The sequence below is a fragment of the Trichoderma harzianum genome (genome assembly GCF_003025095.1).
Source record: "Trichoderma harzianum CBS 226.95 unplaced genomic scaffold M431scaffold_6, whole genome shotgun sequence".
Classification (NCBI taxonomy): Eukaryota; Fungi; Ascomycota; class Sordariomycetes; order Hypocreales; family Hypocreaceae; genus Trichoderma; species Trichoderma harzianum.
Genome location: NW_020209254.1, coordinates 1310401 through 1336637, shown reverse-complemented (window position 1 = coordinate 1336637; position 26237 = coordinate 1310401). Strand labels below are relative to the sequence as shown.

Genomic DNA, 26237 nt, shown 5'->3' with positions numbered 1-26237 from the left:
GGTCGGCTAAGTGGCATATGGGTTAATGCTTCTTATACCTGACCTCCGTTCTTTCCTATGAAGAAGAGTAGCATAATGTCGGCATCTATGAATAATACAGAATGGCTCACCGGCAGCTAATATGCCAGCATATGAATCATACAAATACTGTTCCATGACATGAGAATCAGTAACATGTGATAAGACATCGACGAGATCATATACATAGGTAGTCAACTCCCATATTCATCATCACATGCGACAAAAAGAATGAGCAGAGGCAGTTCTTCAAAGGACAGCCCCAATATATTCAACATTGCAGAATCAAACAATATCCACTAATATCCACCAATGCCTCATTCTCCCATCTCTTGTTCCGCAACATTTTCTAAACCAAAACGCCCGGAAATAAAAACCCTCCTCGAGGCTTCCCCCCCTCTCTCAATCACTTGTCCTTGTCAAGTCTGACAAGTGATATTCCGACCCGTTTTGCCCATCTCCACAAAAGAAGGCGGATGAACCCATTCGATATGCCACAAAAGAAAGAAAAGAAGGAAAGAAAAATGAAAAAAGGCAAGCGTGAAGCGGTATCATAACAAAATGCCTCGTTTCAGCACCGTCCGATAACTCAATAGACAGTCCCCATATAAGAAAAGAAATGATAAATAACCCCGTCTTCGCGAGGGATGAAACGAAAGGAATATGGAACTTTCCACCATGATCCAGCTCATGCGGCTCTGCAATAAATCCAGCCAAATGATTAGAAGAACATGACTCATCCATCAAAGAGCCTAATAAATACACTTGAAATAAGAAGAAGAAGTTGTTGATGATGATGAGAAACTAAAGCAAAAGTTGACACATGACAAGGGGTATCTGGAAGAAAATGATGAGCATCGCAATCGATCAACAGTATTTGATACAGCCTATCGTTCCACTTTCAGGCGCTTGGGGTCGCTAGCCGTTTCGTGGTTCTCATCATGTCCAGTCGCGTCGAGATCTGGACTCTTTCGCTTTGCCAAGCCTGATCCGCCTCCTGTGCCGGTGCCAGCGTTCCCACTGCTGGTACTCAACAAATGGTTATCCTCCCGGAGGAAGCTGGGCCCAGTGCCCACCACGGGTGTGGCAAAGTTGAGAGGGCTGGGCAGCGTGTTGTTATCACTGCCTCTGAAATTCCACTCTGGATAGAAACTGCTGGGGCTTGGCAGCAGCTCATTGTTCAGGAACCGAGAGGGAAGGGCCGAAACGGGCGTGTCGCCATTGACGTTCTGTTGAGGTACCGGCCGAGCAAAAGGATTGGGAGGTCCTATGGCCCCTGCGGACAAGATTGATTGTGGCCCAGACCCAGACGGAGAAGGAGGAGGGAGAACCACGCTGCCGCGATGCGGCGCGTGAGATGCAGCATCCGTCGCGTTCCGAGGCGAGTTTGAGTCTCCCGTTGCACTACCAGCTTCAGATCCGCCATCAGGGATTTGCACTGTTAGGCGAGGTGGCTTTGGCCTTGTGCCTCCTACAGCCGTGTTGATCTTCAGACTGGTTGTAGGTGTATCGGGAAGGGAGGACACCGACGTATTACGCAAGCTGGATCGTTGCTGCAGATGTGGCGAAGCTGTTTCTCCATTTCGAACGGTAGCCCCGGTATCTGCCGACTGGGACCGATTCGGGTTCGCTGGAGCCGAGATTCCAGCCTCATTCTTCATGGGCTGAGGCTCAGAGGCAAAGGAGGCTAAATGTTGGGATAAGATGGATCTGTTCTCCTCGATTGGTGTAAAGATGCTGTGGGATTTGCGCTGGGACATCTTCTTGATAGCCGTATCTGTGTTGATGAGTGGCGCCCTGGGCCTCTCTGCGGACTCTGTCCTTGGCTCGACGGGTGGAGGAGGCTGCGGGTCCAGGTGACGACGTGCCGGCTGGGGTGAAGTAGTATGAGGCATGGAATGCGGAGGTAGTAGTTGGTGAGGCGGCTGAGGAGACGGTTGCTCTGTGCGTGGACCTACTGCCATCGGCTGGGGCGGCGGATGAGCACTAAATGTAGGAGGTGCAGATGGCCTTCGTTCTTCCATATACGGCGGCTGCTGTTGTGGAGGTTGGAAAGGATAAGGGCCAGGTTGAGGCGGCATAAGGCTGGACTGGTTGCTAGCAGAGGGATTGTAGATGGGTGGCGTGGGCATATAAGTGATGCCCGGATGAGGCCCGTGAGGTCCAACGGGTTGGGACATCATGCCAGGGCCCATGCGGCGCATGTCTCCTCTCGAACCGGGCCGTGATGGCACGGCGGGTTGTGGCGTGTGGCTTCGCTGAAGATGAGCAGGGTGACCTTGGAAAGGCACACCGTTCGGAATGGGAGGCGACACCGACGCTGTCTGATGGCGAATATGGGGGAAAGGCGGAGGGGCTTGGCCCTGGAAATGCGGTGGCATCATGTGTGAGCTGTCCATCCCTTCGGAGCCTCGAGGAGGTGTTCCATCTCCATCCTCATCGTCATCATCATCATTCTGACCTCCATTGAAGTCGGAAGGCCCCTTGTGTTCGTTGGGACCACCGTGCTATGCCATGACATTAGCTAATCGCGTCCAGCCAGGGAGAGGAAGAGGTAAAAGGTGTGGTGGGATGAATGCAATGCGACCGAAGCAACGACCTGGTGGAACCTACATATTGGTATCTGGTGATGAGATGCTGCATATCGGCTGAAGAGTATTCGTATAGCTTCTTATTGTTGCCGAAGATGAAGACGGCAACATCGACGGAGCACAAGACGGAGAGCTCGTGTGCCTTCTTGAATAAACCGCCCTTTCGCTTGAGAAAGGTCCTAGATAGATACTGGAGTTAGTCTAAATGCCGAGATGGCGATGAGCTTAAGGGAATGGCCTGGCAGCAACATACACCGAACGGTTGCGGTCATCCTTTATGGCCTTGATCTCGATCTTTCTTCGACCCATTTTGAATTATTGCTTGTAGCGCAAAGGTATCGCGCTGCGAGTAGGGCGAGGTGTAACGGCGCGCGAGGCCAGCGAGCTCGAGGCTTCGGTTCGCCCAGTAGTAGACCGCGTGCGTGTGTATATCTCTGTCGGGCCTCGATTTGAAGCTCAAAAAGGCCGGTCGCTCTTCGGGGGGACGTCCGAGATTAGAGGCGAAGTCGCAATCGCAATCGCAGTCGAAAACGGGCCCGTGAAGCGGGAGCGAAGATTTGTGCAATGTCTAAAAAAGCACGCGCCGCAGGGAAGTGTTTGTCCGGACCCACAAAGAGAAGAGACAAGAGGACGGAAGGGAGGTAAGACGGGGTCTATCAGGAGAACAGGCCAGGCGACGAACAATAGATTGATCTGCGTCGGTTTGGCTTGTTTTTGCCTTATGCGCGGGCGCGCGAGGAGGACAAGGATAAGGGCGAGGGCGAGGAGGAAGAAGAGGAGGAGGAGCAGGAGGAAGAAGGGCGATGGATGCGTCGAGGCGGACGTCAGAGCCAAGGGCAAAGCAAAGGCAGGAGACGGGACCTATGTACGAGTTGTAGGTACTGGACAGCTACCAGGTCGCGGGAGAGGCTCGCAAGGATGATGCCGTCAGAGGGCTCAAGGATGGATGAATGAATCTGCGTCTGGTTGGTGTGTCAAAGCACGTCGTTTTCATTGGGAGCGGAGCCAGAGCCAGAGCCGTGCTGTCGCTGTCGCTGTCGCGATGCGATGCGATGCAATGCATGCAGCGGCAGTCTGTTCGCTTGGGTTCGGGTTCGGGGCAAAGATGGTGCAGTTGATCGATGCTGGGGGTCGGTTTAAACGTGTTGCAGCACCATGGGGCTGAATCTGGCGTTGGAGGCTTCTAATAATAGCCAGATCGTGTTCAGTCTGAAAGGCTGGTGGGAACATGGAAAAGATGGATAGGGACTGGGACAAGAGGTTCTGCCGTCGCTAGAGCCAAAGCAGCAAGGGTGGAGGCGGAGGCTGCGGTGCCCTACAAAAGCACAAACTGCTGCCGCTACGAGCCCTATGAGTGGCTGCGGCGCCAAGGGCTTAGCACTAACGGCTACAGGGGACTGATGCACCAGAACAGGTTGACATACAGCACGGCTCGCGCTAATTTGTAGGTGAGGTTGCAAGGATATCCATGGGTCAAGTCCACCTAACATTCCATGAACAGCCCGTGCAGTTGTAGGCCCTTTGTTGGCGTTGTTTCCCCCTGTGCTTTCGTTTGTTTTTGTTTCGACAGACAAAGTTACAAAGAAACGGGGTTTCTGTATTGCCTTGTCTCTTTAGATGGATACTATACTCAACGAATCACGTCATGCCATAGACTCAGCGGGCAAGGCTCATGAACCAGTTTGCCTTAATCCACCAGCGACGTCAAGTTCCCATCACCGCCCCCTCCAAGGGTCTCTTTATCTTGCAGCCTCTACGGGGCCACCGTTTTATGGAATTGACTTGATTTGAGTTCTTTTTTGTTTTTTCCCCCTCGGCCTTTGTAGCCGAGTCAGTGGATAGCATTTGGCGCATTAAGCCATCACAGGCTTGGTCTTTGTAAACTCGCCCCACGGTTGACGCAAAATTAGTCAGGAGCTCTAGAGCCCGACTCTAGTCCATTAGTCAGGATTCGGTATTACTTACTCCATACACGAGCTCACGTCTGGTATTGATTTCAATCATCGGACTAGCACTACAAGCTTCCATGATGAACGAATTCTCTCGAAATCTCACAAGCTTCCATCCAGGTGAGATTCTGCCTTGAACCCATCTCCGCGTATATGCTGTGATGCATCGCGGCTACGGCCACTCCGCGCCCTGTTTAGCCGCCACCCACCACACAAAGCGGCTACAGGACACTCTCCAGTCGTCAAAGTCCGCCCAAAGAGGGTCTGTCTGTTGGCTCGACCGATTGCAATGATCCAATGTCAAATGCGGTCTGGGTCTGTGCCCGTTTCTCTCTCCAGCCAAGCCCTGATCATTGCAGACAACGTTGAACCCACTCCCCAATCCCCACGAGGACTGACGGCAAGACTAGCCGACCTGCAGGCGATATCGCTTCATCACCAACTGCAAGCTGCCAGCCAAGCTGCCAAGAGTCGACAAAGATGCCTCTTCCCCCCTGGTCGTCGGCAAGGCTACAAGGGCACAAAACGAAACAGCGTGCTGATGGCACCGCACTGCTTAGATACACCGAGTTGTCCGGAAGCATCGATACCCGAGCCCACGCTGACCTCATCCTCGTCACCGTCGCCTTTGTGACCAATGCCAGCACGTCTCCCACACGCGCTTCTCGCCGGAGCCTCGTGGATCTTTTGGGGCCACGCGCTTAGACGGCCACTACTCTAGTCGTACTGGTAAGCTTGTTACCGTCACATGCCGAGGCGTCTCAATCGTCGCCCGTATCTGGTGCCTCGCTTTTCCACCCAGTCGGATAAGCCTCCATGTTAGTACTATTACTACTCCTATTACAGCTTGTGCATGAGTATGTGCTGGCGAAATAGAGGCTCTGGTACCCCGTCAACTATAATCATACATATCCGAATGCCGCACAATTACCAAATTCTATCCATACCTTTGACACGGCCCTGGATCATGTCATGTCATGTCCCTGCCGGTCCTATCACCAGTCACAAATAAGCGCCCAGGCGCTACCCCTACGCGTACTTTGTCCATGTCCACCTTCTCGGAACCAACATCACGTATTGCACGGATCCTCGCCAGAAAGCCGTGTTGTTTCCAACTATTCGGAAATAGAACACTGCAGCAGTTGAAACTTTACAGACGCAATGAAACCCCCACGCCTCCCCCTCCCCTTCTCCTTCGGATCGAACAAGGAACAAAACTAAAATAGAGTAGCAAGCCCATCAAGAAGCGTGATGCTGCAGACATTGCATAGGGCCAGGCTACAACAGGTAACGAACCAGGTTTCCCCGTTGGCTCAGCCTCCTTCTCAGCTCATTTTTCATTGTCTCTGCCGTCATTGGCCCTGGTAGAATCTGCATAGAAGTTGCATCTACTGCATTCATCTTCCAGCCTCTCCTCTTTTGCTTCTTTGTTGTATCTTGTTTCTTCCAATTTATCCCCAACCCCTACCTCTACCTCTCCGCTTTGCGTCCATTGTTTCCAGTCCCCAACACGGATACCCTCCGAATTCCCCAAATCATCAGCCCACTTTCCTTTCCTTTCCGTCACCTCAACCAATTCTCTCTTTTTCACTTCTGACTCCGCCGCCTTTCCGCTCAGCCTCTCCGCCGCCACTCCAGCCTGCCGATTGGACCCCACTTTTCTTTCGAGCTTATGCAAGGTTTTGTCGGTGCGTTTCTAAAAATACATCGTGGACCCCTGATTGGGTCCTTTCTTTCCCTTGTTCTCATTGTCCCAGCGCTATGATGCCGCCCTTTTTTTCCTTCCCATCAACACCATCATCGTTATCACGCATACATACAACATTCACGGCCTTGTCCGTTCTCAAAGAGTCTTCGCACTCGCTTATACCAATACGGAACGCAACTGGGTTTCTGCAGCCGTGCTAGCTATCACATCTCATTCATCCAAATCCCACCTTTGCGTTCGAACCGGCCCTTCGTTTTCCAAATACTTGCCCCAGCTGCACAGAGACCCAATCATGCACCCTCAGAAATCCACAGCAGCCTAATTCCTCACGCTGCCAGGCTCATGCAGGCCATAGTCTGACATGCCTCAACCCCCAGGTACGGGCTACGTACTCGTAGTCTACAATTTGTAAGGGAAGACCAAAACGTCTCCATGACAGGTCACCTAGAGTAGAGAGCTTCGTGCACACACCATTTGAGATCTTTGTCACCACCACCGTTACCATGAACAATTCTCTTTGTACAGGTAGATATTACTTAGCTCCTAAAATGCCGAGCTTATGTTTTGAGACAAACTCTTTGTTTGATGCAAAAAAGACCTCCTGCTCCCTTTGAACGCCAATCAAGCCGCATTTGGCTGCCACTCTTGAAAAGAAAAAAGCCTCCTCCAACTCCGGGACCATCCTTTCTTCCCCCATTGGTGTATTTGCTTAGAATTCGTCATTTCCAATTTTCTCATTACCTGAACCGTCCAAGCCATGCCTACAAGAGGCTTTTCATCAGATAGCTGGAGTGAGCTATGTCTTTTTGCCCCGTAGGTGGCTTCAAGTAATCCGCTCAGCTTATCTCTCCTCTCGTCCGTATCGGCCACTGCGCTATTCCCCTCTGCCGAACGCAGAAATAGACAAATAATCTGCCTAGTATCGCACTCTTCAGGGTTTGAATGGTATCAAAAGATTTAAATCGGTGATCCTGCGCCTCCCGCGGGGGCATTGTAGTTACCAAAGCCGCCGTGCTCCGAAGCGCCGTTGTCCGCCTTCATCGTGCCGTTAAGCAAAGGACATAGTCTTGGGTAGCGTAAAGTTAGCAAAAATAGAATCTTTTTGCGGGGAAAACAAAGAATATAAAAACGGAAAAGGCAAGGTTGCACAGAGGAAAAGTGGGAGGATCGCAGGTCTCATCAGCCTGGGGGATTGTGGCTAATGAGACCTGCCAGCTGCAGCTCTCCACCACGCCCGGTCAGGGAAGCCTTGCGCCTTTTCTCTCTCTTCTCTGTCTCGGCGGGCTTTTTCCTGCAACTCTCGCTTGAGTACTTGCAGCTTCTCATTTTCCTCGCGAAGCACTTGCTCTCTCTCCAGCTCTTCCCGCGTTTTGACTGGCTCCTCTTCCCTGCCCTTCTTGCTTCTTTTCTGCTTGGCCTGGCTTGCCCGTTCTTGTTTTCTAGCCTGAGCATCTGACTGATGCAGCTTTCGGGCTAGGAGAGTTGCTTTCCTTCTCCTCTTCCTTCTGGCGCTACTGGCACCATCTTCCGCCTCCTGGGCATGATGCCACCAATCAAACAACGCACGAGGGGGTGGTGAGATGGGGGGTGAAGGTGAACAAGTAGGAATTACCGTACTTTTTGTTAGTCTTGATGTGTCCGACCTGTCCACAATTGGCACACTTGCGGGTAGTTCCTGTAGGGATCTTATCGGCTCCAGGAGACCCGGCGTCGCCGGCGCTGGCTTTTTGGTGTAGCTCTTTCTGCTGTTCTCGAGCTTGGCGTCGAGCCTTGTTTTTCTCCAGTCGCTCGAGTTCCTTTTTGATCCTGTGCGGCAATGTGAGCAAACCCAGATACTACTAAAAATAGCAAATCTTCAACTTTTGCAAAGGGTATGTCGGCTTACCTAAGGCCCGCAAGACGGTCATGATCGGCATTGCCCGTAGGCCTTGCGCTGTAGATACTGTAGAGAAATATACGTAAGCTGGCGCTCTAAACTCCAAGCCAATATCTGCCACTGAACCGGAAGATCCTGGTCCATAAGAAGAAGGCCGCCTCTTTACGTAAGATTTAGCAAGCCTCGACCACCGGTGAAGTGCCCGGACGGAGACGGGCAGCTTCGTCCAGGTGGCGGGCGGCTTTCTGGAAAGGGTTTGAAAGCGAACAATGGCTTTGACGTACTCTCTCATTTCCAAGTCGGCCTCAGTTCGCCGCTTGATGTATTGCGAAATGACTACTGGGTCATGAACAACCTCGATCCTCGTCTGCGTCGTGCCGTCTGGAAGCTCTACTTCTCTCGAGATGCGAATCGCTCGTTTCGGATGACGGCTAGATGATGTGAAACCGCTGATCTGGCTGTTCCCTTCGTCGAATACGGCCGGCGTGGCTGCTGACTGAACGTTGAACCTGTCGTCTTCGTCTTCTGTCATCGCAATATCGTTGATATCGTGTTCTTGGGGGTCTGAGAGGGTGGATTTCTGCTTGTCCCAGATTTCGCGAATTCCGTCTTCGTACATTGCCTGCTGCTTCTTGACGTTGTATGCGTGTCCGCCGTTAGCCCGTTTCTCACGCTCCATTGCATCCGCCGACGTGGCCAAGGGCCCCTGAACTGCTTCTATGTAGCCGCCCTTCATGGAAGTTCTGATGAAACTAAATCCAAGTCCGTGGCCTGTAGGGTCTCCTTCGCCATGTAGCTGAAGCATTGCCTTCTGAGCACATGCATCAATGAACGCCTTTGTCGTTTTCCACGGAGCCATTTTATCAGCAAGTGTTTCTTCCTGCTTCTCAGCAACCTTCTTAGCCCCCTTGACAATCTTGCTGCCTTCGCCATCATCATCTTCGTCGTCCTCGGCATCTAGCCCTTGTGCATCATCGTCGATAGTAGCATTGCGAGGGTCGTAGCCGGCATCCTCAAGTTCCTTGATACCGAGCTGCATGGCATCAAGAAGACACACCTCTTCAGGCTTGATCATGGCACGTATGGCATTTTCATCCGGGAGTATTTCTCCTGGCTTGAGGCGCCACATTCCCTTCTCCTTGCTATCTCTGTCGTATTGGAGGAATTCTTTCAATTTTTGTCGATTCTGAGTATCCGTAGAGTCCGCAATATGCTTAGTAATGTCGGACAACTGGCAGTTATCTGTTCGGCTGTGTCTAATCATTCTAAATGCCAGCATCTTCATTCGACTCTTTGACGCATTCGTGACGCGCCTACTATGAGGCCCTGGAACGTCCACGGATGGAAAGGTCTGGCCAACGACGTGCATATGATCAATCTTGTGTATGTACCATTTGGGGCCACCAATACCCGTAGTGCTGCGGATAATGAGAAAGTCTGTGTTCCGAGGCGTATGTTTAAAAACAGGTGCTCTGTACATCTCGTTGTGAAGCGTTGGCACGACTTCACCAGGGTCGACGGTGCCAAATAGGGAGAATGGCGACCGATCCTCCGGAAGAAGGGTGCGGTACTCGCCCAGCTCCAGCTTCGCAAGCTGATCCTCCTCATTGCTGTTTTCCTTCCGTCTGTAGTAATTGATAAGCCGGCTACCCATTGCGAAGCTGTTTAATACCCGTGGCCTCGGCTCGCAGTATTCGAAGAGCACGGCGGCTGAGTTATCGCACAAGCTCAAGTCCTTCGATTTAAGAAAGATTTCATGTGCCTTGCCTTTCATCTGCTTTCGCTTGAAATGCATGGGCTTTTCAAACTTAACGGTGTGTCCCACTGTTTTCTTATAGCGGAAGCGAGGGCGATGATATTCATCCGTTGTCCCACCAAGCTTGACTTTGTAATATGGCCATGAAAGCTTGAGGGCGGGCATGCCGTGTTCCACCGAGATGTTTCCAAGAGTAGCTCTGACTTTACTCTGATGGTTTTCTTTCAACAGCTCGTACGCTTCATCGTTAGAGAGATTGAAGCGCTGCGAGATATCCCGGCCCATGTTTCCGTTTGCCATGCGCTTCATCTTGGCTTCTTGCCGCGGTCTCTTGTTGTGATTATATGACTCCGTCTCTAGCAGAAGATGTGGGTCGTTAACATCCAGATGGACGCGTTTTGCGCCTCGCCGAGTCGCATCTTCAAAGTTATCAAAAGAGGGAGCCGTATAGCGAGGAATTTCGGGTAGGCCGAGCTGAATTGCTTTGCTTTTCTTCGGGCGAGGTTGGGGATCATCAGCGATGTCCATCAAGAACTCCGCATCCCATTCGTCATCTTGCTCAATCTCGTCGATGTGGCGCTTCTGTGATGTTGCGGCTTGTTCTGCAGCCAGCTGTTGAGCCGCAAAGTTGCTTTCGACAGTGTCGATATGGACATTCCAATCTTCGCATGCCAACTCAATATCACGCAACGTGAAGCCCATGACAGTTTCTGCATCAGAGTCAAGATCAACATCAAACTGTGCAATGTCTTCCTCCTGGCCATCGCTTGCAAGATTGCAATGTACCAGATCGTTGACCGCTAATTCGTTTGGCTTCGCCTTCGTGGTTGAGCTTGCTGGCCCAGGAATCCGAAATTGCTTCTCATCATCAGGTGCTAGGTCAAGACTTAGTTTGCTCGTCACTAGATACTTGGGTTTCTTAAGTGGCTTTTTCTCCTTCCAAGTCGCTTTCTTTGGTGGCAAAAGTTCGCTCCAGGTAAGAATATGACCTTTCTTGTATGCTGGCCATGTTGCCTTTAACAAGTCTCCGATCGATTCGGCAGGGGCAGGAATGCCGGGATCCTGGTTGTCGGCACCGTTGAGATGTGGATCTGGGTCAAAATTGATAGCCCCAAAGCTTATGCCTGCGTCCACCACTTGCGAATCATCAACTGCCTCGGCGTCGCGAACGTGAGGAGCGGGAGAAGTTGGGCCATCGACGAGATCGATGGGAGAGGAGGGGCCCTCTCCAAACAGGTCGTCTGCATCGTTGCTAGTATTTCCGTCATCTGTCAAGGCAGGCACTTCCAGCGATGTAGCGGCGCTAGGCTCTTCTTCGTCAGGTAGGTCGTCGTCGCTGATATCTTCAAAGTCTTCTGCATCGTCTGCTTTGTTGGTTTGATCGAAAGGCGTATCGTCAAGCTTGAGACCACCGCCAGGGCCGTCCTGACTCTGTTCTAGGAGTCGCGCAATCTCACGGTCGTCAGCAGCATCCTGGGCTTTCCAATCTTTCTCGTCAAATGACGAGAACTCGAGTTCCTCGGCCATGATCGTGACGCGCTACCTCCCCTCAAAGCGTCCTCCGAGGGGTCTGCAGGCTTCAGAGGGTCTAAATCATGCTTCTGATGGATCGAAAATGGGCGACTGTAGTACCGGTGCGATCGAAGGAGCGGTAACGGGCGGGCGCTGAGCAGAGGTTTCTTTCTGCGAACTCGAGGTGAGCTTCTGATGTGGTTGTTTGGAGAAAGCTGGGAGGTGGCGCTTGAGCGAAGCGGCAGAATCCGCTGAGTCATCAAGAAGTGGTACGTGCACACGTGTTTCAGCCTAAACTGCCGGTCGGCATGCGGAACTGAACAAGCTGCAGCTAAAATTTAGTGCATGTTGGGTGACTGCTCTCACGTTCTCAGTCAAAAGTGAGCCCAGAGTAAAATCTTGATGTTCTCAGCCAAAGGTGAGAGCAAACTTACGAAGACCATGGAACTGCAATAAGAGCTGAGTCTATTGCAGCCTGAGGTCTCAATAAGATTTGGCCTCAGGCATACATGCTCTGACCGAGCAAGTCACCCCGCTTATCTCAGTTTTCTCGGGCATTGACCATCTCATGATGGCCTTCCGCATTTACAAGATGCGCATCGCCTTATAGCTGACATATGAGGTGGTGACATAATGGTCTCTGCAGCGAATATATTCCCATTCCCATTTTAACACTTTTTTTTTTAGTGTCGCTGCATGTCTCTCGTAGTTTCTAATATGTTTATTCCTCCCAATTATAACTACAAATGGTAAACTCGCCTTCGAAATACATCCTCTCCAAACTTCTTCATCAGCTTTTCAGCCCAACTGCCCTAGGCACCCAGAGAATTCTTTGGGCTGTTTTCTCTCCAGCCTCACAATGCAAACAAAATGTGGCGTATATTTTTTCCAAAATTTTCATCTTATAGAGAAATGAAATAGCGCTGCATCGCCAGCCAGTATAATGTGTGGGTTCAGGCGTAAAAACAACTGTTTCACCACTGCAGCTCTTGGGCCCATGACCTTTTGACTACCCTCCCATCCAAACATATCGTCCATATCCCTAATCCCTGTCTCGATTTTGGATGCGAAGCACTGATATTAATGCCAAAAGAAAAGAAAAAACTGTCACATATAATAAAACTCACTTGTTCAAATGTTGGGAGATCCCTTCACACGTTCTTATTCCATCTCGTCTTACGAGGACTAATGAACGATGCCCTGAAATACGTATCCTCAAGAGCTTCTTGTTTGAGCCCTGAATGAGGTACGAGAAGACACTCATAAAGGAAATGAAGACCCTGAATGCCTGGGAATGGGCACGCAATAACTTATAAATAGTACCCTTAGACTTCACGCCGTATTAAATAGGCGTCTTGTCAAAGTATGGTGAATTAATGTTATTGACAGCCAGGCGAGCTGTCATATCTGGTCAATGGGAAGATTTGCAACGGAAAGTCTTTTTCATCTTTACGTTAACATAAACGTAAGAAGAGATTAGCTTTGGTAGTTCAAGTGGCAATTGGCATGATTATATGTAGATAGTGGCTATTCAGCGCCCCAAGTTGGCTATCCAGCAACCTGTGTCTCAAATTTAAAGCTACTTATCTAGTACCTGGGTGTGATGATACCAGGTATTAGGAGAGAGTAGCAGATCCTAGAGGGGAATAGCCATGGTGACAGAGAGTAGAAGAATGTAACTACAGTAACAGATACTGAAGGAACATAGCGATAGTAGCAGATGTGCAAAAAACCAGGCATCAAAGTAACTACCGTTAATACCGGCAAATAAAAACATTTTTCTTCGCATCCTGTTCCGACACTTGAACTTCACGTAGTCACCGAGGTGCTGGATAGCCAATTTGGAGGCTGGAGGCGAAGATAAAAGAAAAATCAGGATAAAAACAATAGATATTTGTTCTTTTGGCCATAATAGTCCGATGAGGTAAACTAACAAGCAAAAGGTGTGAATACGCTGCCAAAGCACTCATACTCTTACCTCGCAACATGTTGTCACAGAGATGCATGATGGTATGCCGGGTAGATGAGATGATTGGTCATAATTAAGCCAAGATGGTTGGCGTCTAATCAATTTTTAGGCTTGGTTGAAAGAAATGCGTCATTCATGTGACTGCACTCGGATCACGATTGGCGGGCGATAAGTGATGTGGAAGAGTCTATGACATAAATTTAGATATGCCATTTCGCTTGGAAACCTATCGATTTGATCTATTATAGAAATGATTGAAGACAAAGACGACGAAGCGGCTATTTTGTTAGGTAGATACCTAGGTACTTTGTGTCTTTCGATGAAACCCTGAGATGACGCAGTTGATTTCAAGATGTGGTGCTCCGTAGATGCGGGAGTAATTACGCCGAGATATCCCACTAATTGGCCCAATCACTCGCCTAGATTTTAACCTTATTTCACTCTGGTCTCCGCACTCGCCCGACTCCATGCAGGTGCATTTTAGCTGCACAATGACGGGTCGCAAAGTTGTAAGAGAGAGAAAAAGGAGAAGAAGAAGAAGAAGAAGAAGAAGAGGAAGAAGGAAAAGAAGAACATTAGATTACTCCGCGTCAAAACAGGTGTTAGTGTGGTCCTACCATCTACCCGCAGATACTGACAATTGGAAGCCACGCTCTCCTTTCGCAAGGCTGATCAGCGGCTATGGAATTCCAAGGTTCGGGCTCTTTGTTCCAGACGGTCAACCGGCCAGCGCCACTTGACCGCCTCTTACAACTTCAACTGTTCCAATTCCATGTACTTACTCCATATGGATATCAAAAAGTATCAGAAGCAGAAGGCGGCAATGATCGCAGCACTGCCACTCAGCGTGGCTTCTTCTCACAGGTGCCTTGAAGCCAGGCTCCCATGGCGACGGAGTTTAGTGAGGAAAGCCCACCGTTGATAATTACGCTGTGGAGTGATGACCGAGGCCGACACTCCGTACCCTGATGTCTGAGAGGCATTGCGCTCTCCCTACCGTGGTATATGTACGGCTTTACGTTCGAATAGTTGGCCATGGAAATCCGAATCCGCGGGTTTAGAAGCAGTCTCTTCAAGTTGCTTCGCGCCGTCAGTCGGTCAACCCGCAGCGCACAGCGCAAAAAAGCAACAAAGCGGTCGCGTGCGGATCACGGAGGAACCATGACAAATTTGACGCTCTGATGACCCAGAGAGCATCCCACGTTTGGTGATGGCTGTGTGGCAGGGTAAAATAGCTAGCATGAGTAATGATTGAATGGCTGAATGGGTAGCGTATTCAGCGCATCCCGAGCGGATCCGCTCCAAACACTTCAGCCCGTGTCAAATGAGGTACTTTTCGCGGAGCGTATTGGGTAGGAGTTTGTCGCACGAAAAGGCCAAGGCTCTTTGTACCTGCTGAACACTACATGGTAAGTACCTGTTTCGCCGCCAGCCCCTTCTATGATCAAGCCCCAAACGCCCAGGGCTTTCCTTCTTTGTCCCTGTCCCAGGCTAAGGTAGTTCAAGTTTTTAGTGCAACTGCGTCCATCCAGATTGTCTTATATACCTGGTCGCGGTCTACAGGCAAATCTCGGATCTGTGCTCATCTTCTCTAGCTTTTCTTATTCTCGCACAGCTGCGTGTTTGCATATTCGTATAGCCACCAGCATCGCTTTCATCTTACGAGTTCACCATGAGAATCGATTTCACGCTCCTGTTCGTCACGCTCGTCACCACTGTGACTGCCAGCGCCATCGATGGCTCCCGGCATGTGGTGAGAGTTGAGGGCATCGCACAGTCAGAGGAGCACGATCTGTACAAGCGCAAGGGCGGCGGCGGCGGAGGAGGTAGAGGAGGCGGCAGCAGCGGAGGCAGCAGCGGCGGCAAGGGTGGCAGTTCTGGTGGTAGCAGTGGCAGCGGCGGCAGCAGTGGAAGTGGCAGCAGTGGAAGCAGAGGCGGAAGCTCGTATGTTCGGCCCTAGGACCCGGTCTTCGTCCATCCGAAGCCTCGTCCATCCTCCCCATCAAACCGATCGCATCGGCGACCTAACAAGAAAACCAGTGGAAACCGAGCCCCAACCTCCAACGTCGGAGGCACATCTGTGGGTGGAAGCGGCCCCAAGCCGGCATACGGCGGTGGCCGATACTATGGCGGTGGTGCGACAACTCCCTACCGTGCCGGCGGCACAAGCCCAAGTGGCATTGTCCCGATTGCTCTCCTTGGAGGTGCTGCTGCTCTCGCCGTCTGGCCCGGAATCTGGCTGTACGGCGCGTGGATGTACCCCTATCACCAACCGTACCACTTCCACAATGAGTCGAGCGGTCGTAACGAGACGCGAGATGTTCTCTGCGGATGTGGCACGTACGATGTTTGCAGTTGCGATGACAACAATAACACGGCGTACTATGACAGCCTTATCGGAAATGGCAGCTACGGCGCTCTCAACAAGAGCGTTGTTAACGTTGCCGACGTCAATGGCACAACGACCCTTCTCATCAATGGCAGCCTTCCAAATGGTACAACAGCCGACGGCCCAGATTCGAGCGCGACTGGTCTGAGAAACGCTGCTGAGATGTTCGGCTTCTGGCCCGTTGTTGCTGCGGTCCTCGTCACCGTCTTCCTCGCATAAGAGATGAAAACCTAGGTCTTCGATGGCCTCTCTTTCTACAACTACGTTTTCTAGAGCTTGAGGTGTGCTCTTTACCTTTCATGTCTACGTGTATGCTTTCACTTTTTTTTTTACGATCGATACCATCATGTTTTACGACGAGTTGCCAAAAAAATGTTGGCGGTGATACGGGTTTGGCGCTTCTTCTGGTTTTTTTACCCGCCTCTAGAGGTAGATGATACACGGCTACCAATAGAGAGGAATCATTTGGAATTATGGTCTGTTGGGCAGTGATTATTAGACTTCGGGCTATCTTCTCGACGAGCTTACTGGGGCTTGCATCATGTGGAATAGCAGAGCGGGCTTTTTTAGTGCGGATGTAGTAATTGTAATTGCATATCTAATATTTTAAAAGTGGCAGTGCTTTTTCAATCTGTACTTTTCTGCAGGGCGACGACCAACAATCGCATTTGCCCATGTCACTAAGAGAGGCAATGCGCGCGACGAAGGTGTTCTAGAATCATGATGATGCAGTCTTGGGTACAAATACAGTAGGTGGCAAGATGATATCATCAGATACTCCGAGGTTTCCTGGTAGGTTGGGTGACGGCCATATTCTTGCCAGTAAGGTTCCACGTTCCATATTGCCGGACCAGTTCGGCGATTGCTTATTACGTCGAATCACACTGCATTAGCGATCCTGCTGCGGAATCTACTGGCGATGGTGACGCTTTGAAGCTCTTGGCAACGCCAAATCACCGAAATGGGTGCAAGGCTTTTTTACGGGCTGTTTTATACCGACACTTTTTGATTGGAACTTTTTGCGCTGTGTGGAGAGACTCTTTTTGATATGCACGAAGTGAAATTTAATTCTACAGGTTGTTGATTTCGAATTATTTCATGACTGCGATTTAAAAAATTGTCCCACAGTTGAAGATGTATCATAAAAAGGCAGATGGTGATGGATCAATGTCAAGCAAGGCGAGGCTGAGAGCAAATGGAAGACTGCTTAAGTAAAGCCAGCTTGGCGCGTGACTTTGGCGCGCCGTGCGAATTGATCATGCTTTCACCAGATCCTCTCACATGAACATGAATGCGCATGATAATCGGCCTGAGAGTTGTGTGATGCGACTCACTGAATTCCTCCATAAACATCCGAGTTAATGAGTTACTTCACATCAATTATATTCACACAATGCCTGAAGATTTAGACAACTCGCTGCTGGAACGGCTACAAGCGTTGCGGGGTTCAAGCTCCGGCGCATCGCCCGGTCAAGCAGCTCCCATAAAGTACGAGAAACCATCCGCTCATTGTATCCCTGGACAAACAAGAGTTCAGAGCCAGAATCGTCGCTAAAACAGCTGCAGGTTCGACGTAGACCTGATTGAGAGATCAAAACCAGCCACCCGAGAAGACACCCTCGCTGCTCGGCTAAAGTCGTTGCGAGAGCGGGATGATGGCTCAGCCTCACCGAAGACGGAGAAGGTTGTCCCTGCAGCCTCCTCAGCAACATCGGGGTCACATCCGGCTAAAGCGAAAGATGTTGTGTCTACGTCGAAATCAGCAGGGTCGGGGGATGGCGATGATGTGGACCTGATGTTCTCGACAGATGATCAGACTCTGGAAGAGCTGCTCAATGATGTCAGCCTCAATGACAACCCTGTGGAAGAGCCTAGCGATGAGCAGGTCAAAGCCCTCTTGGAAAATCTATCACTGTCTGTACCGAAAGATGACGCAGGCGGAGATGAAACCGAGAACAAGGGCAATGACTCAGACGATTCAGACGGCGAGCACATGCAAAGTAAAGTGAAGGACATCATCGCCCAGTTCAAAGATGAAATAGAGCTAGAGGCTGCTCTCGGGAATCACGACGATGAAGCAGACTCTGAAAAACAAGATCAAGACGAAGATGGAGACGGAAACGATGGGGGAGACGCAGATCTCGCCCTCCCTTCGCTCCCTTCTAATCTCGCGGATCTCCCAAACTTTGCTCCTCAACGCCCGGCCAACATGAATGATATCACAGCTCGCATGGCCGCGCTCAAAGCTCCCTCTACCGAAGACTCCTTCTCACTCCCTTCTGTTCCTAGTTCAAAGCCGTCCGCGGGCGATAAGCCCGTCAAACGTCTTACCAGCAAAACGGATTACACGGATGACGACATCGACGGCTGGTGCACCGTCTGTCTTAACGATGCTACGCTACGATGTATAGGATGTGACGGTGATCCTTATTGTACGCGATGCTGGAGGGAGATGCATATTGGACCGGCGGCTGCCTTTGACGACAGAAGCCATAAGGCTGTCCAGTTCACTAAAGCGAAGAAGAAAGACAAACAACGGGTAGCGCTAGGAGCTTGATATTTTCCTAAAATAAGATAAAAAGAAAAGAAAAAAACATAGTCAAAAATGCCTGCACCTATAATTTCCATGTGTGCTACTTAATCCCGGCGTTGTGTGTACGCCTCTCCATCATATGAAAAATGAGCAATAGAGAGAGTGCGCTTAACGATGTTGACTCCAAACTCCCAAACTATGTCATAATCCGAATTCCGGTCCTTGTTCCTCAAAAAAACAATCTGAATAACCAAACCAATTCACCAAACATTTCTCAACTTCAAAAGGGGGAAGAGAAAAAGGGAGTCAGTATGTTGTCTTTGACATGATTAACCAATTTGTGGTCGTGAACCTCGAATCAGCTGCGGCCCGTTCCTTGTCCCTCTCGGTTGGCCCCTGACATCTTGCCACGTCGCATCGAATCGACGGCTGGTTGAGGCGAGCAGGCTTTCCTCTTCGTCGGCTTCGGCAAACTCATCGATTTCGGCGACATTGACTCTTGGGGCACGTACCAGCGCCGTAATAAAGACAATGAAGAATATAGCCATGAAAAAGTATTGAGCCCAGAAATCAATAATGCCAAAGAGTGGCCATGTGATGGTGATACGATTCAGGAGAGTCGACATCATAGATGGAGTACAAACATCTTTGGCGTGCTTATACTCAAGAGTATCAGAGCAAGGTTGAACCAACTCAGGATGGTTCCTGCAGTCCGGCTGAGCACCGGGATATGCGGGCTCATTCGTACAAAATGTTTGCGTCCCGTAAAAGGAATACTGAGGAGCTACAAACATAGCGACTGCGTAATTGATGGCCAGAGTGATGAGTGAGAGCATGACTGTTGCGATGAGGAGGGCTTGCGGGGCTGTTCTACCTCTTCGAATCTGAAAGATGCGGATCCAGAGGAAGCGTATTCCAACCACGGCAATACCGGAAATGGAACTGCTGAAGAGAAGAAGGACCAGTAAAGCCATCAAAACGTAGTCGACGGGGAACGCCTTCGCGGCCTGCAAGAATATCCAATTCATCGGCTGGAAAACGCGAACTTGACCGAGAATGTATCCGCATCGTTGCTTGCAGACGGAATTCTTTGCCTTATCGATACCTGTGATGAACATGGACACCCAAATGACAACGGCAAATATCAACAGCAGAATCCCGCCAAGCATCTTGACTGGTCTAAACAGCGCACATAGTTTGAGCCAAATCTGATAGACTCGGCTTTTGCCCTCGCCTTGGGCCTCGGCGGCAAGGCGTTCGCGCCGAACCAGAGTTTGCTCCTCCCTGATTAGAGCATCTAGTTCCCGCCTATCCTTTCGGGACATGCCCTCTTCACGGCCGGCATTGCGCAGCTCAAGCTGATGCTGGCGCTCTCGGTTTTGTTCAAGCTGAGAAGCTGTTGTTGCTGAGAGCTGTGGAGCCGAGATTGGGGGAGCTGATTTGATGAAGGAAATGGGCAAAAGAGCAAGCCCAGCGCTGGTATAAACGACGTAGAGGAACGTGCCGAGAGTCACCAAAAGGCCAAGGGCAAAGGTAAGGGCCTTTTCTCCATGGTTCTGAGACAGTAGCGACTTGTAATAGTCCAGATCCCAATGGCCCTTGTTGCCACCGGCTGCAGGAACAAAAAATCCCAGAATGAAGAGTACGACGGTGAGAGCAACGAAAAATAGTGTATACTTGGTGGCGGCCCAAAACCGGCTCTTCCATGTACGGCCCTCCTCCTCAAAGGCGACTTCATCGTACTCCTCATACCAGAAATATGCAAAGGGGATGACCAAGAGGCACAGTAGGGCATCGAAGCTGTAAAGCGAATAGTAGACGATTTTGAGAGTCAGGAGAATATCTGCGACTCGCTTTGGCGTGGCCCAATCCTTCTTGACGCCTAGAGCTGAGGATCCGGTAGACGAGACGAGAGCGATGTCGACAGGAAGAAGCAAGACAGTCGCGAGAAGGGATGTGAGACTGACGATGGCGACGATGCTCACCATCGCCGAACGGTCGATGGGAGTCTGCCATGTGAAAGTCGTGATAATCGCGGCGCCGAGACATAGCAAAACGACAACTGCGTAAGCTAGCCAGATGAGACCGGCTTGGACGAAGCCCGCGGCCATGACGGGCAACAGGTGGGTTCAGTCGTTAGCAGTGCTATACTGTGTGTCTTGTAGATAAAGGACAAGATTCGTTATACAGCATTTGTCCAGCTGGGCTGTTGGGTTGTTGTAATCGGTTCAATGTTGTTTCTTTGGGAACGCGTGGCGATTGTTGTCTTTGGCTGGATTGTGACGCAATGGGGGCATCACCAGTTGTCTCACCCAGCGTTACATTCCCTGTTCTAGAGCTTCAGGTACATTCGGTGCCTGGATTGGAGCTGGGGTTGACTCTCCACAGGAGCAGCTACAGAGGCAGTCTAAGAAGCTTAGCGTACCCAATACATGAGTGGAGTCCTGTATTGTGCTCTGGTTGTAGGTATTTAATACTGCCAGCAGGTACAAATCCTTTGGCAAGCTCAATGTCAGTGGCCCGGCACGGCAGCGCGTTGATCCGCTATCGATGGCCGCTAGCCCACTGCCGGCCTGAGTGCAGCAGCTCCCCGGACAAAACATCAATACCCACCTCAAGGAAATTGTTTTGCGACGCCTTGACTCTCTCAATCGCTAGCAGCATCGCCCAATCGCGCTCGTGAGACGGCGGAGGCAATGCTCTTGCAGCTATGCAGGTCTACACTGAGCTCACGGCTCCCACAGCCGTTACCCACAGCCTGAGTCTGCCTCTGACTTCTGCAACCGCCAACAACCTGGTCGTTGCGAAAGGCTCGCTGCTCCAGATCTTTACCGTCAAGAGCATCTCTGCCGAGCTCGACCCCGAATTCCAGCCCAATCAGCCGGCAGAAGGTGATAACCGATTTGACCGTCAAGTAAACGATGACGATGGCCTCGAATCCTCCTTTCTCGGCGGCGAGTCCATGTTTATGCGAACCGATCGGACGAACAACACCAAGCTCGTGCTCATTGCAGAGATTCCGCTTGCGGGAACAGTAATTGGGCTGGCAAGATTAAAAACAAGCAAGACAGCATCAGGAGGCGAGGTTTTGTTGCTTGCGTACAAGGCGGCTAAGATGTGTCTGGCAGAGTGGGACCCGAAGAAGAACGAGCTCGAGACGATTTCTATCCACTACTATGAGAAAGATGAGCTGCAAGGAGCGCCATGGGAGGAGGTGTTTGGGGAGTATGTCAACCACCTCGAGGCAGATCCCGGCAGTAGATGTGCCGCCTTCAAATTCGGCACCCGAAACCTCGCCATTCTGCCCTTCAGGCGCTCCGAAGAAGACCTGGAGATGGAGGACTGGGACGAGGACCTAGACGGACCTCGACCTGTCAAGGAACAAGCAGCAGCCGTCAACGGAGATAGCGACAGTGTAGAAGCAGCATATACCCCGTCATTTGTCTTGCGTCTGCCCCTCCTAGACCCGAGCCTGCTTCACCCCGTGCACCTCACCTTTCTGCATGAGTATCGCGAGCCCACGTTCGGTGTCTTGTCCTCTAGCCAAGCGCCTGCTGCTTCCCTGGGCTCGAAGGATCATTTGTCGTATAAGGTCTTTACTTTGGACCTCCAGCAGAGAGCCTCTACGACCATCTTATCAGTGACTGGCCTGCCTCATGACCTTTACAAAGTTATCGCTCTGCCTGCTCCTGTCGGTGGCGCCTTGTTAGTTGGTCAGAACGAATTGATTCATGTTGACCAATCTGGAAGGCCAAATGGCGTGGCCGTCAATCCTATGGCCAAGCTGGCGACGTCCTTTAGTCTGACTGATCAAGCAGACTTAAATCTGCGCCTTGAGAACTGTGCCATCGAGCTACTTGCTGTTGAAAATGGCGAGCTACTTTTAATACTAAGTGATGGCCGATTAGGCATAATTTCGTTCAAAATTGACGGACGAACAGTGTCAGGGCTCAGTGTCAGGCTGGTGGGCGCAGATTGCGGCGGCAATGTAATCCAGAGCAGAGTTGCGTGTATTTCCCGACTGGGGAAAAACGCATTCTTCATCGGGAGCGAAACTAGCGACTCCATCGTATTAGGATGGTCGAGAAGACAGACACAGGAAAAGCGTAGGAAATCTCGGCTCATAGATCCAGATCTGGCTTTGGAAGTGGACGAGCTCGACTTGGAGGATGATGAAGAGGATGATGACCTCTATGGCGATGATTCCGCTGCGGTCAAGCCCCAAACGACAAATGGAGGCCCAGCCAAATCTGGAGATTTGAGTTTTCGAATACACGATGTGCTACTTAGCATCGCACCGATACAAGATATTACATGCGGACAGGCCGCCTTTCCAGACGGCGAGGAGGCCACCTTGAACAAAGGTGTCTCAGCTGATCTGCAGCTTGCCTGTGCTGTCGGGCGTGGAGGGGCAGGCTCCCTTGCAATCATCAACCGCGAGATCCAGCCCAGAGTCATCGGCCGGTTTGAGTTTCCAGAAGCGAGAGGGTTCTGGACAATGTGTGTTAAGAAGCCAGTTCCCAAGTCATTGGGTACGAATGCTGGGGTGGCTGGCGACTACGACACACCTATACAACACGACAAATTCATGATTGTTGCCAAGGTCGACTTGGATGGCTACGAAACCTCTGACGTGTATGCCCTGACGGCAGCGGGCTTTGAGACCTTGAAGGAGACCGAGTTTGAGCCTGCTGCTGGATTTACAGTGGAAGCTGGCACAATGGGAAAGCAAATGGTGGTTATTCAAGTGCTCAAGTCGGAAGTGCGATGTTACAACGGTGGTAAGTTTCTTGTTACCGATTATGGCCATGCCGATACTAAGTGTTTTTCTAGATCTGGGGTTGATCCAGATTTTGCCTATGCTGGATGAAGAAACAGGTGCAGAGCCGCGCGCTGTGAGTGCAAGTATCGTGGACCCGTATTTGCTCATTATCCGCGACGACGGCAGCGTGTTCCTCGCACAAATTGATAGCAACAATGAGATTGAGGAGGTGGAAAAGGCAGACAGTGGCCTTACATCAACAAAATGGGTAGCTGGATGTCTGTATAAAGACACCAAGGGCGTCTTTCAGTCAAGCCTCGATGGCGCAGCTAGGAAGCCAAGCGAGGAAGCCATGATGTTCTTGCTCAACTCAGCAGGGGCCTTGCATGTGAGTTGTCCTGTCTAACGAAGCCATAATTATTATCTCGGCGGGCTAACCATGACAGATATACGCACTACCGGATCTTTCAAAGCCTGTTTATATCGCCGAGGGACTTTCATCAATACCTCCTCATCTTTCAGCCGGATTTGTGGCCAGAAGAGGTGCCACGCGAGAAAGTCTCACGGAGATCGTCGTGGCAGACCTTGGAGATTCGGTCCACTCTTCACCTTACTTAATAGTATGCCTCATGATTCTCTAATCGATCGTCGATAGTCAGCTAACAATAAGACTCTCCAGTTACGACACTCCACTGATGATCTTACCATATATGAGCCAATCCGCCTACCTACAACTTCAGCTGCTCACACCTTATCAGACACGCTCTTCTTTAAAAAATCGGCAAATTCTACTTTGGCCAAGAGTGCCGTCGAGGACCCATCGGACGACACGGTGCAACCGCCGCGCTACGTGCCTCTGAGAACCTGCGCGAATGTGGGTGGCTACAGCGCCGTGTTCCTTCCCGGTCCATCGCCGGCGTTCATCGTCAAGAGCAGCAAAAGTATTCCGAGAGTGGTTGGTCTGCAAGGCCTTGGGGTACGGGGCATGAGCACTTTCCACACTGAAGGCTGCGACAGGGGATTCATTTACGCCGACTCTGAAGGCATAGCTAGAGTGACGCAGCTCCCGAGCAAAACCAACTTTACAGAGCTGGGTGTCTCGGTCAAAAAGGTTCCATTGGGTCACGATGTTCGTCATGTTGCTTACCACCATCCCACCGAGATGTACATCGCGGGCTGCACCATCACCGAAAATTTTGAGTTGCCAAAGGATGATGACTATCATAAGGAGTGGGCCCGAGAGTCGCTCTCTTTCTTGCCTTCGATGGCCAGAGGGGCTCTTAAACTAATCAACCCCATCACGTGGACCGTCATTCACTCGATCGACATGGAGCCCGGAGAGTCGATTGAATGTATGAAGACACTGCATCTCGAAGTGTCTGAAGAGACCAAAGAGCGGAGAATGCTGCTAGCAGTAGGCACTGCCTTGACAAGAGGAGAAGATCTGCCCACTAGAGGCCGCGTGCAAGTGTACGACATCGTTACCGTCATTCCAGAGCCTGGGAAGCCAGAAACGAATAAGAGGCTCAAGCTCCTAGCCAAAGAGGAAATTCCCCGTGGCGGCGTGACGGCCTTGTCCGAGATTGGCACTCAGGGGCTTATGCTGGTGGCGCAAGGCCAGAAGTGTATGGTGCGTGGTCTTAAGGAAGATGGCTCGCTGCTTCCTGTGGCCTTTCTAGATATGAGCTGTCATGTATCCACGGCACGGGAATTACCAGGCACCGGCCTCTGCCTGATTGCGGACGCATTTAAGGGTCTGTGGTTCGCTGGCTATACGGAGGAGCCATACACATTCAAGGTACTCGGCAAGAGTAGCGGGTCGCTACCCCTGCTGACGGCAGACTTCCTCCCAGACGGAGAAGATTTGTCAATGGTTGCTGTGGATGCGGATGGGGATATTCATGTTCTAGAGTTCAATCCAGAGCGTAAGTCTCTTTTGCCGGTCCATATTGCGGCTAATATCACTGGATTCTCAGTACTAACATTTCTTTTAGACCCCAAATCTCTCCAAGGCCACCTGTTACTTCACCGAACTACATTCAGCGTGACCCCTAACCCCCCAACCTCGACTCTCCTCTTACCACGCACCCTCCCCGCATCTCATTCCACGACTACATCTCCAGACTCGTCATCTTCTCAACCGCACTTGCTCCTCCTCGCATCCCCCTCAGGCTCCCTAGCCGCTCTAACGCCCCTCCCCGAGTCAGCCTACCGGCGGCTCCTCTCCGTCACAAACCAGCTCCTACCGGCCCTCACGCCCCACGGCGGCCTCCACGCCAGAGCGCACCGCACTCCGGAGGGCGGAGGCGGCATGTCTCGCACAGTTGGAGTCGAAACTGCTGCGTCTGGCCGCGCAATCGTAGACGGCGCCATCTTGGCTCGGTGGAATGAGCTCGGCGCCGCCAAGAGGGCTGAGGTTGCCACCAGGGGTGGATATGATGGCATCATGGAGATGAGAGAGGATCTGGAAGCTGTGTTGGGATGGAGTGGACTTGCGTATATTTAGGATGAATGATTTCGTTATATATATCTACATATATTAGTTCACAAAGAGGTTAGACGCGCGTAGAGGAATTCTTGCTCGATTCATAGTATAGTAGGATCGTTATGGATAGGGGTACAGTAGCTAGCATACATGTCACAATGCTCACTCGGAAAATATAGTATTACTGGCGAATAGGGTGTTACAAGCTCACGTATTCTGTGCGTAGCAAGGATATCGTACAACAACTATCAATTTTGGTGACCAATCTAACTAAAAGTTGACAAAATAGAAGGGAGCCCGTAGTAACTGCCCGTTGCCATATGTGAGGGTATCTATTCCGGATATTTGCACAATCTGCCGAGAGAACAAGAAGCGATACTTTTTGCTCCCTCCCGAATATCACACAAAAAGAATCCCAAAATACTTGCTGACATTTGACTGTCTCCGTGGCCATCCAGTTCTATAGCCCATCCCACCAAAAAACCTGTGACGCCATCTCCTTGGTGTAGGAGAACAAATCGAAGCAGAAGATTGCCACCTTGTTCTAATTCCCATCATATCCCAGTCATTTGCACATAGAATCCGTTCCTAAGAAATAAATCCAAACAATGAAACAGAACGCCCACAAGAAAGAAGGCTATCCATTGAAAGATGAAAGCCATCGATCAGGGAGAAATCCGTTCAAGAAA

General features: G+C 50.8%; 6 protein-coding genes across 6 annotated transcripts; 3 read left to right on the top strand and 3 right to left on the bottom strand.

Moving 5' to 3' along the window:
* Positions 1 to 905: 905 nt before the first annotated feature.
* Positions 906 to 2918, bottom strand: M431DRAFT_5516 (hypothetical protein; the record flags this gene model as incomplete). Its single annotated transcript, XM_024921344.1, has 3 exons — positions 906 to 2525; positions 2632 to 2788; positions 2863 to 2918. The coding sequence occupies 3 exons, from the start codon at positions 2916 to 2918 to the stop codon at positions 906 to 908; spliced, it is 1833 nt and encodes a 610-aa protein (XP_024774572.1).
* Positions 2919 to 7223: 4305 nt separating this feature from the next.
* On the bottom strand, positions 7224 to 11425 carry M431DRAFT_85111 (hypothetical protein; the record flags this gene model as incomplete). The annotated part of the gene is made up of 4 exons (XM_024923515.1): positions 7224 to 7364; positions 7826 to 8072; positions 8152 to 8208; positions 8427 to 11425. 4 exons carry the CDS (start codon positions 11423 to 11425, stop codon positions 7224 to 7226), a joined length of 3444 nt encoding a protein of 1147 aa, XP_024774571.1.
* A 3360-nt stretch (positions 11426 to 14785) lies between these two features.
* Positions 14786 to 15987, top strand: M431DRAFT_482077 (hypothetical protein; the record flags this gene model as incomplete). The annotated part of the gene is made up of 3 exons (XM_024916009.1): positions 14786 to 14788; positions 15019 to 15323; positions 15420 to 15987. The coding sequence occupies 3 exons, from the start codon at positions 14786 to 14788 to the stop codon at positions 15985 to 15987; spliced, it is 876 nt and encodes a 291-aa protein (XP_024774570.1).
* Positions 15988 to 17161: 1174 nt separating this feature from the next.
* Positions 17162 to 18325, top strand: M431DRAFT_495120 (hypothetical protein; the record flags this gene model as incomplete). Its single annotated transcript, XM_024917327.1, has 2 exons — positions 17162 to 17256; positions 17335 to 18325. 2 exons carry the CDS (start codon positions 17162 to 17164, stop codon positions 18323 to 18325), a joined length of 1086 nt encoding a protein of 361 aa, XP_024774569.1.
* Positions 18326 to 18630: 305 nt separating this feature from the next.
* On the bottom strand, positions 18631 to 20412 carry M431DRAFT_86034 (hypothetical protein; the record flags this gene model as incomplete). Its single annotated transcript, XM_024923628.1, has 1 exon — positions 18631 to 20412. The coding sequence occupies one exon, from the start codon at positions 20410 to 20412 to the stop codon at positions 18631 to 18633; it is 1782 nt and encodes a 593-aa protein (XP_024774568.1).
* Positions 20413 to 21011: 599 nt separating this feature from the next.
* On the top strand, positions 21012 to 25569 carry M431DRAFT_495118 (hypothetical protein; the record flags this gene model as incomplete). Its single annotated transcript, XM_024917326.1, has 5 exons — positions 21012 to 23082; positions 23135 to 23451; positions 23510 to 23683; positions 23743 to 24988; positions 25058 to 25569. 5 exons carry the CDS (start codon positions 21012 to 21014, stop codon positions 25567 to 25569), a joined length of 4320 nt encoding a protein of 1439 aa, XP_024774567.1.
* Between the last annotated feature and the right edge of the window lie 668 nt (positions 25570 to 26237).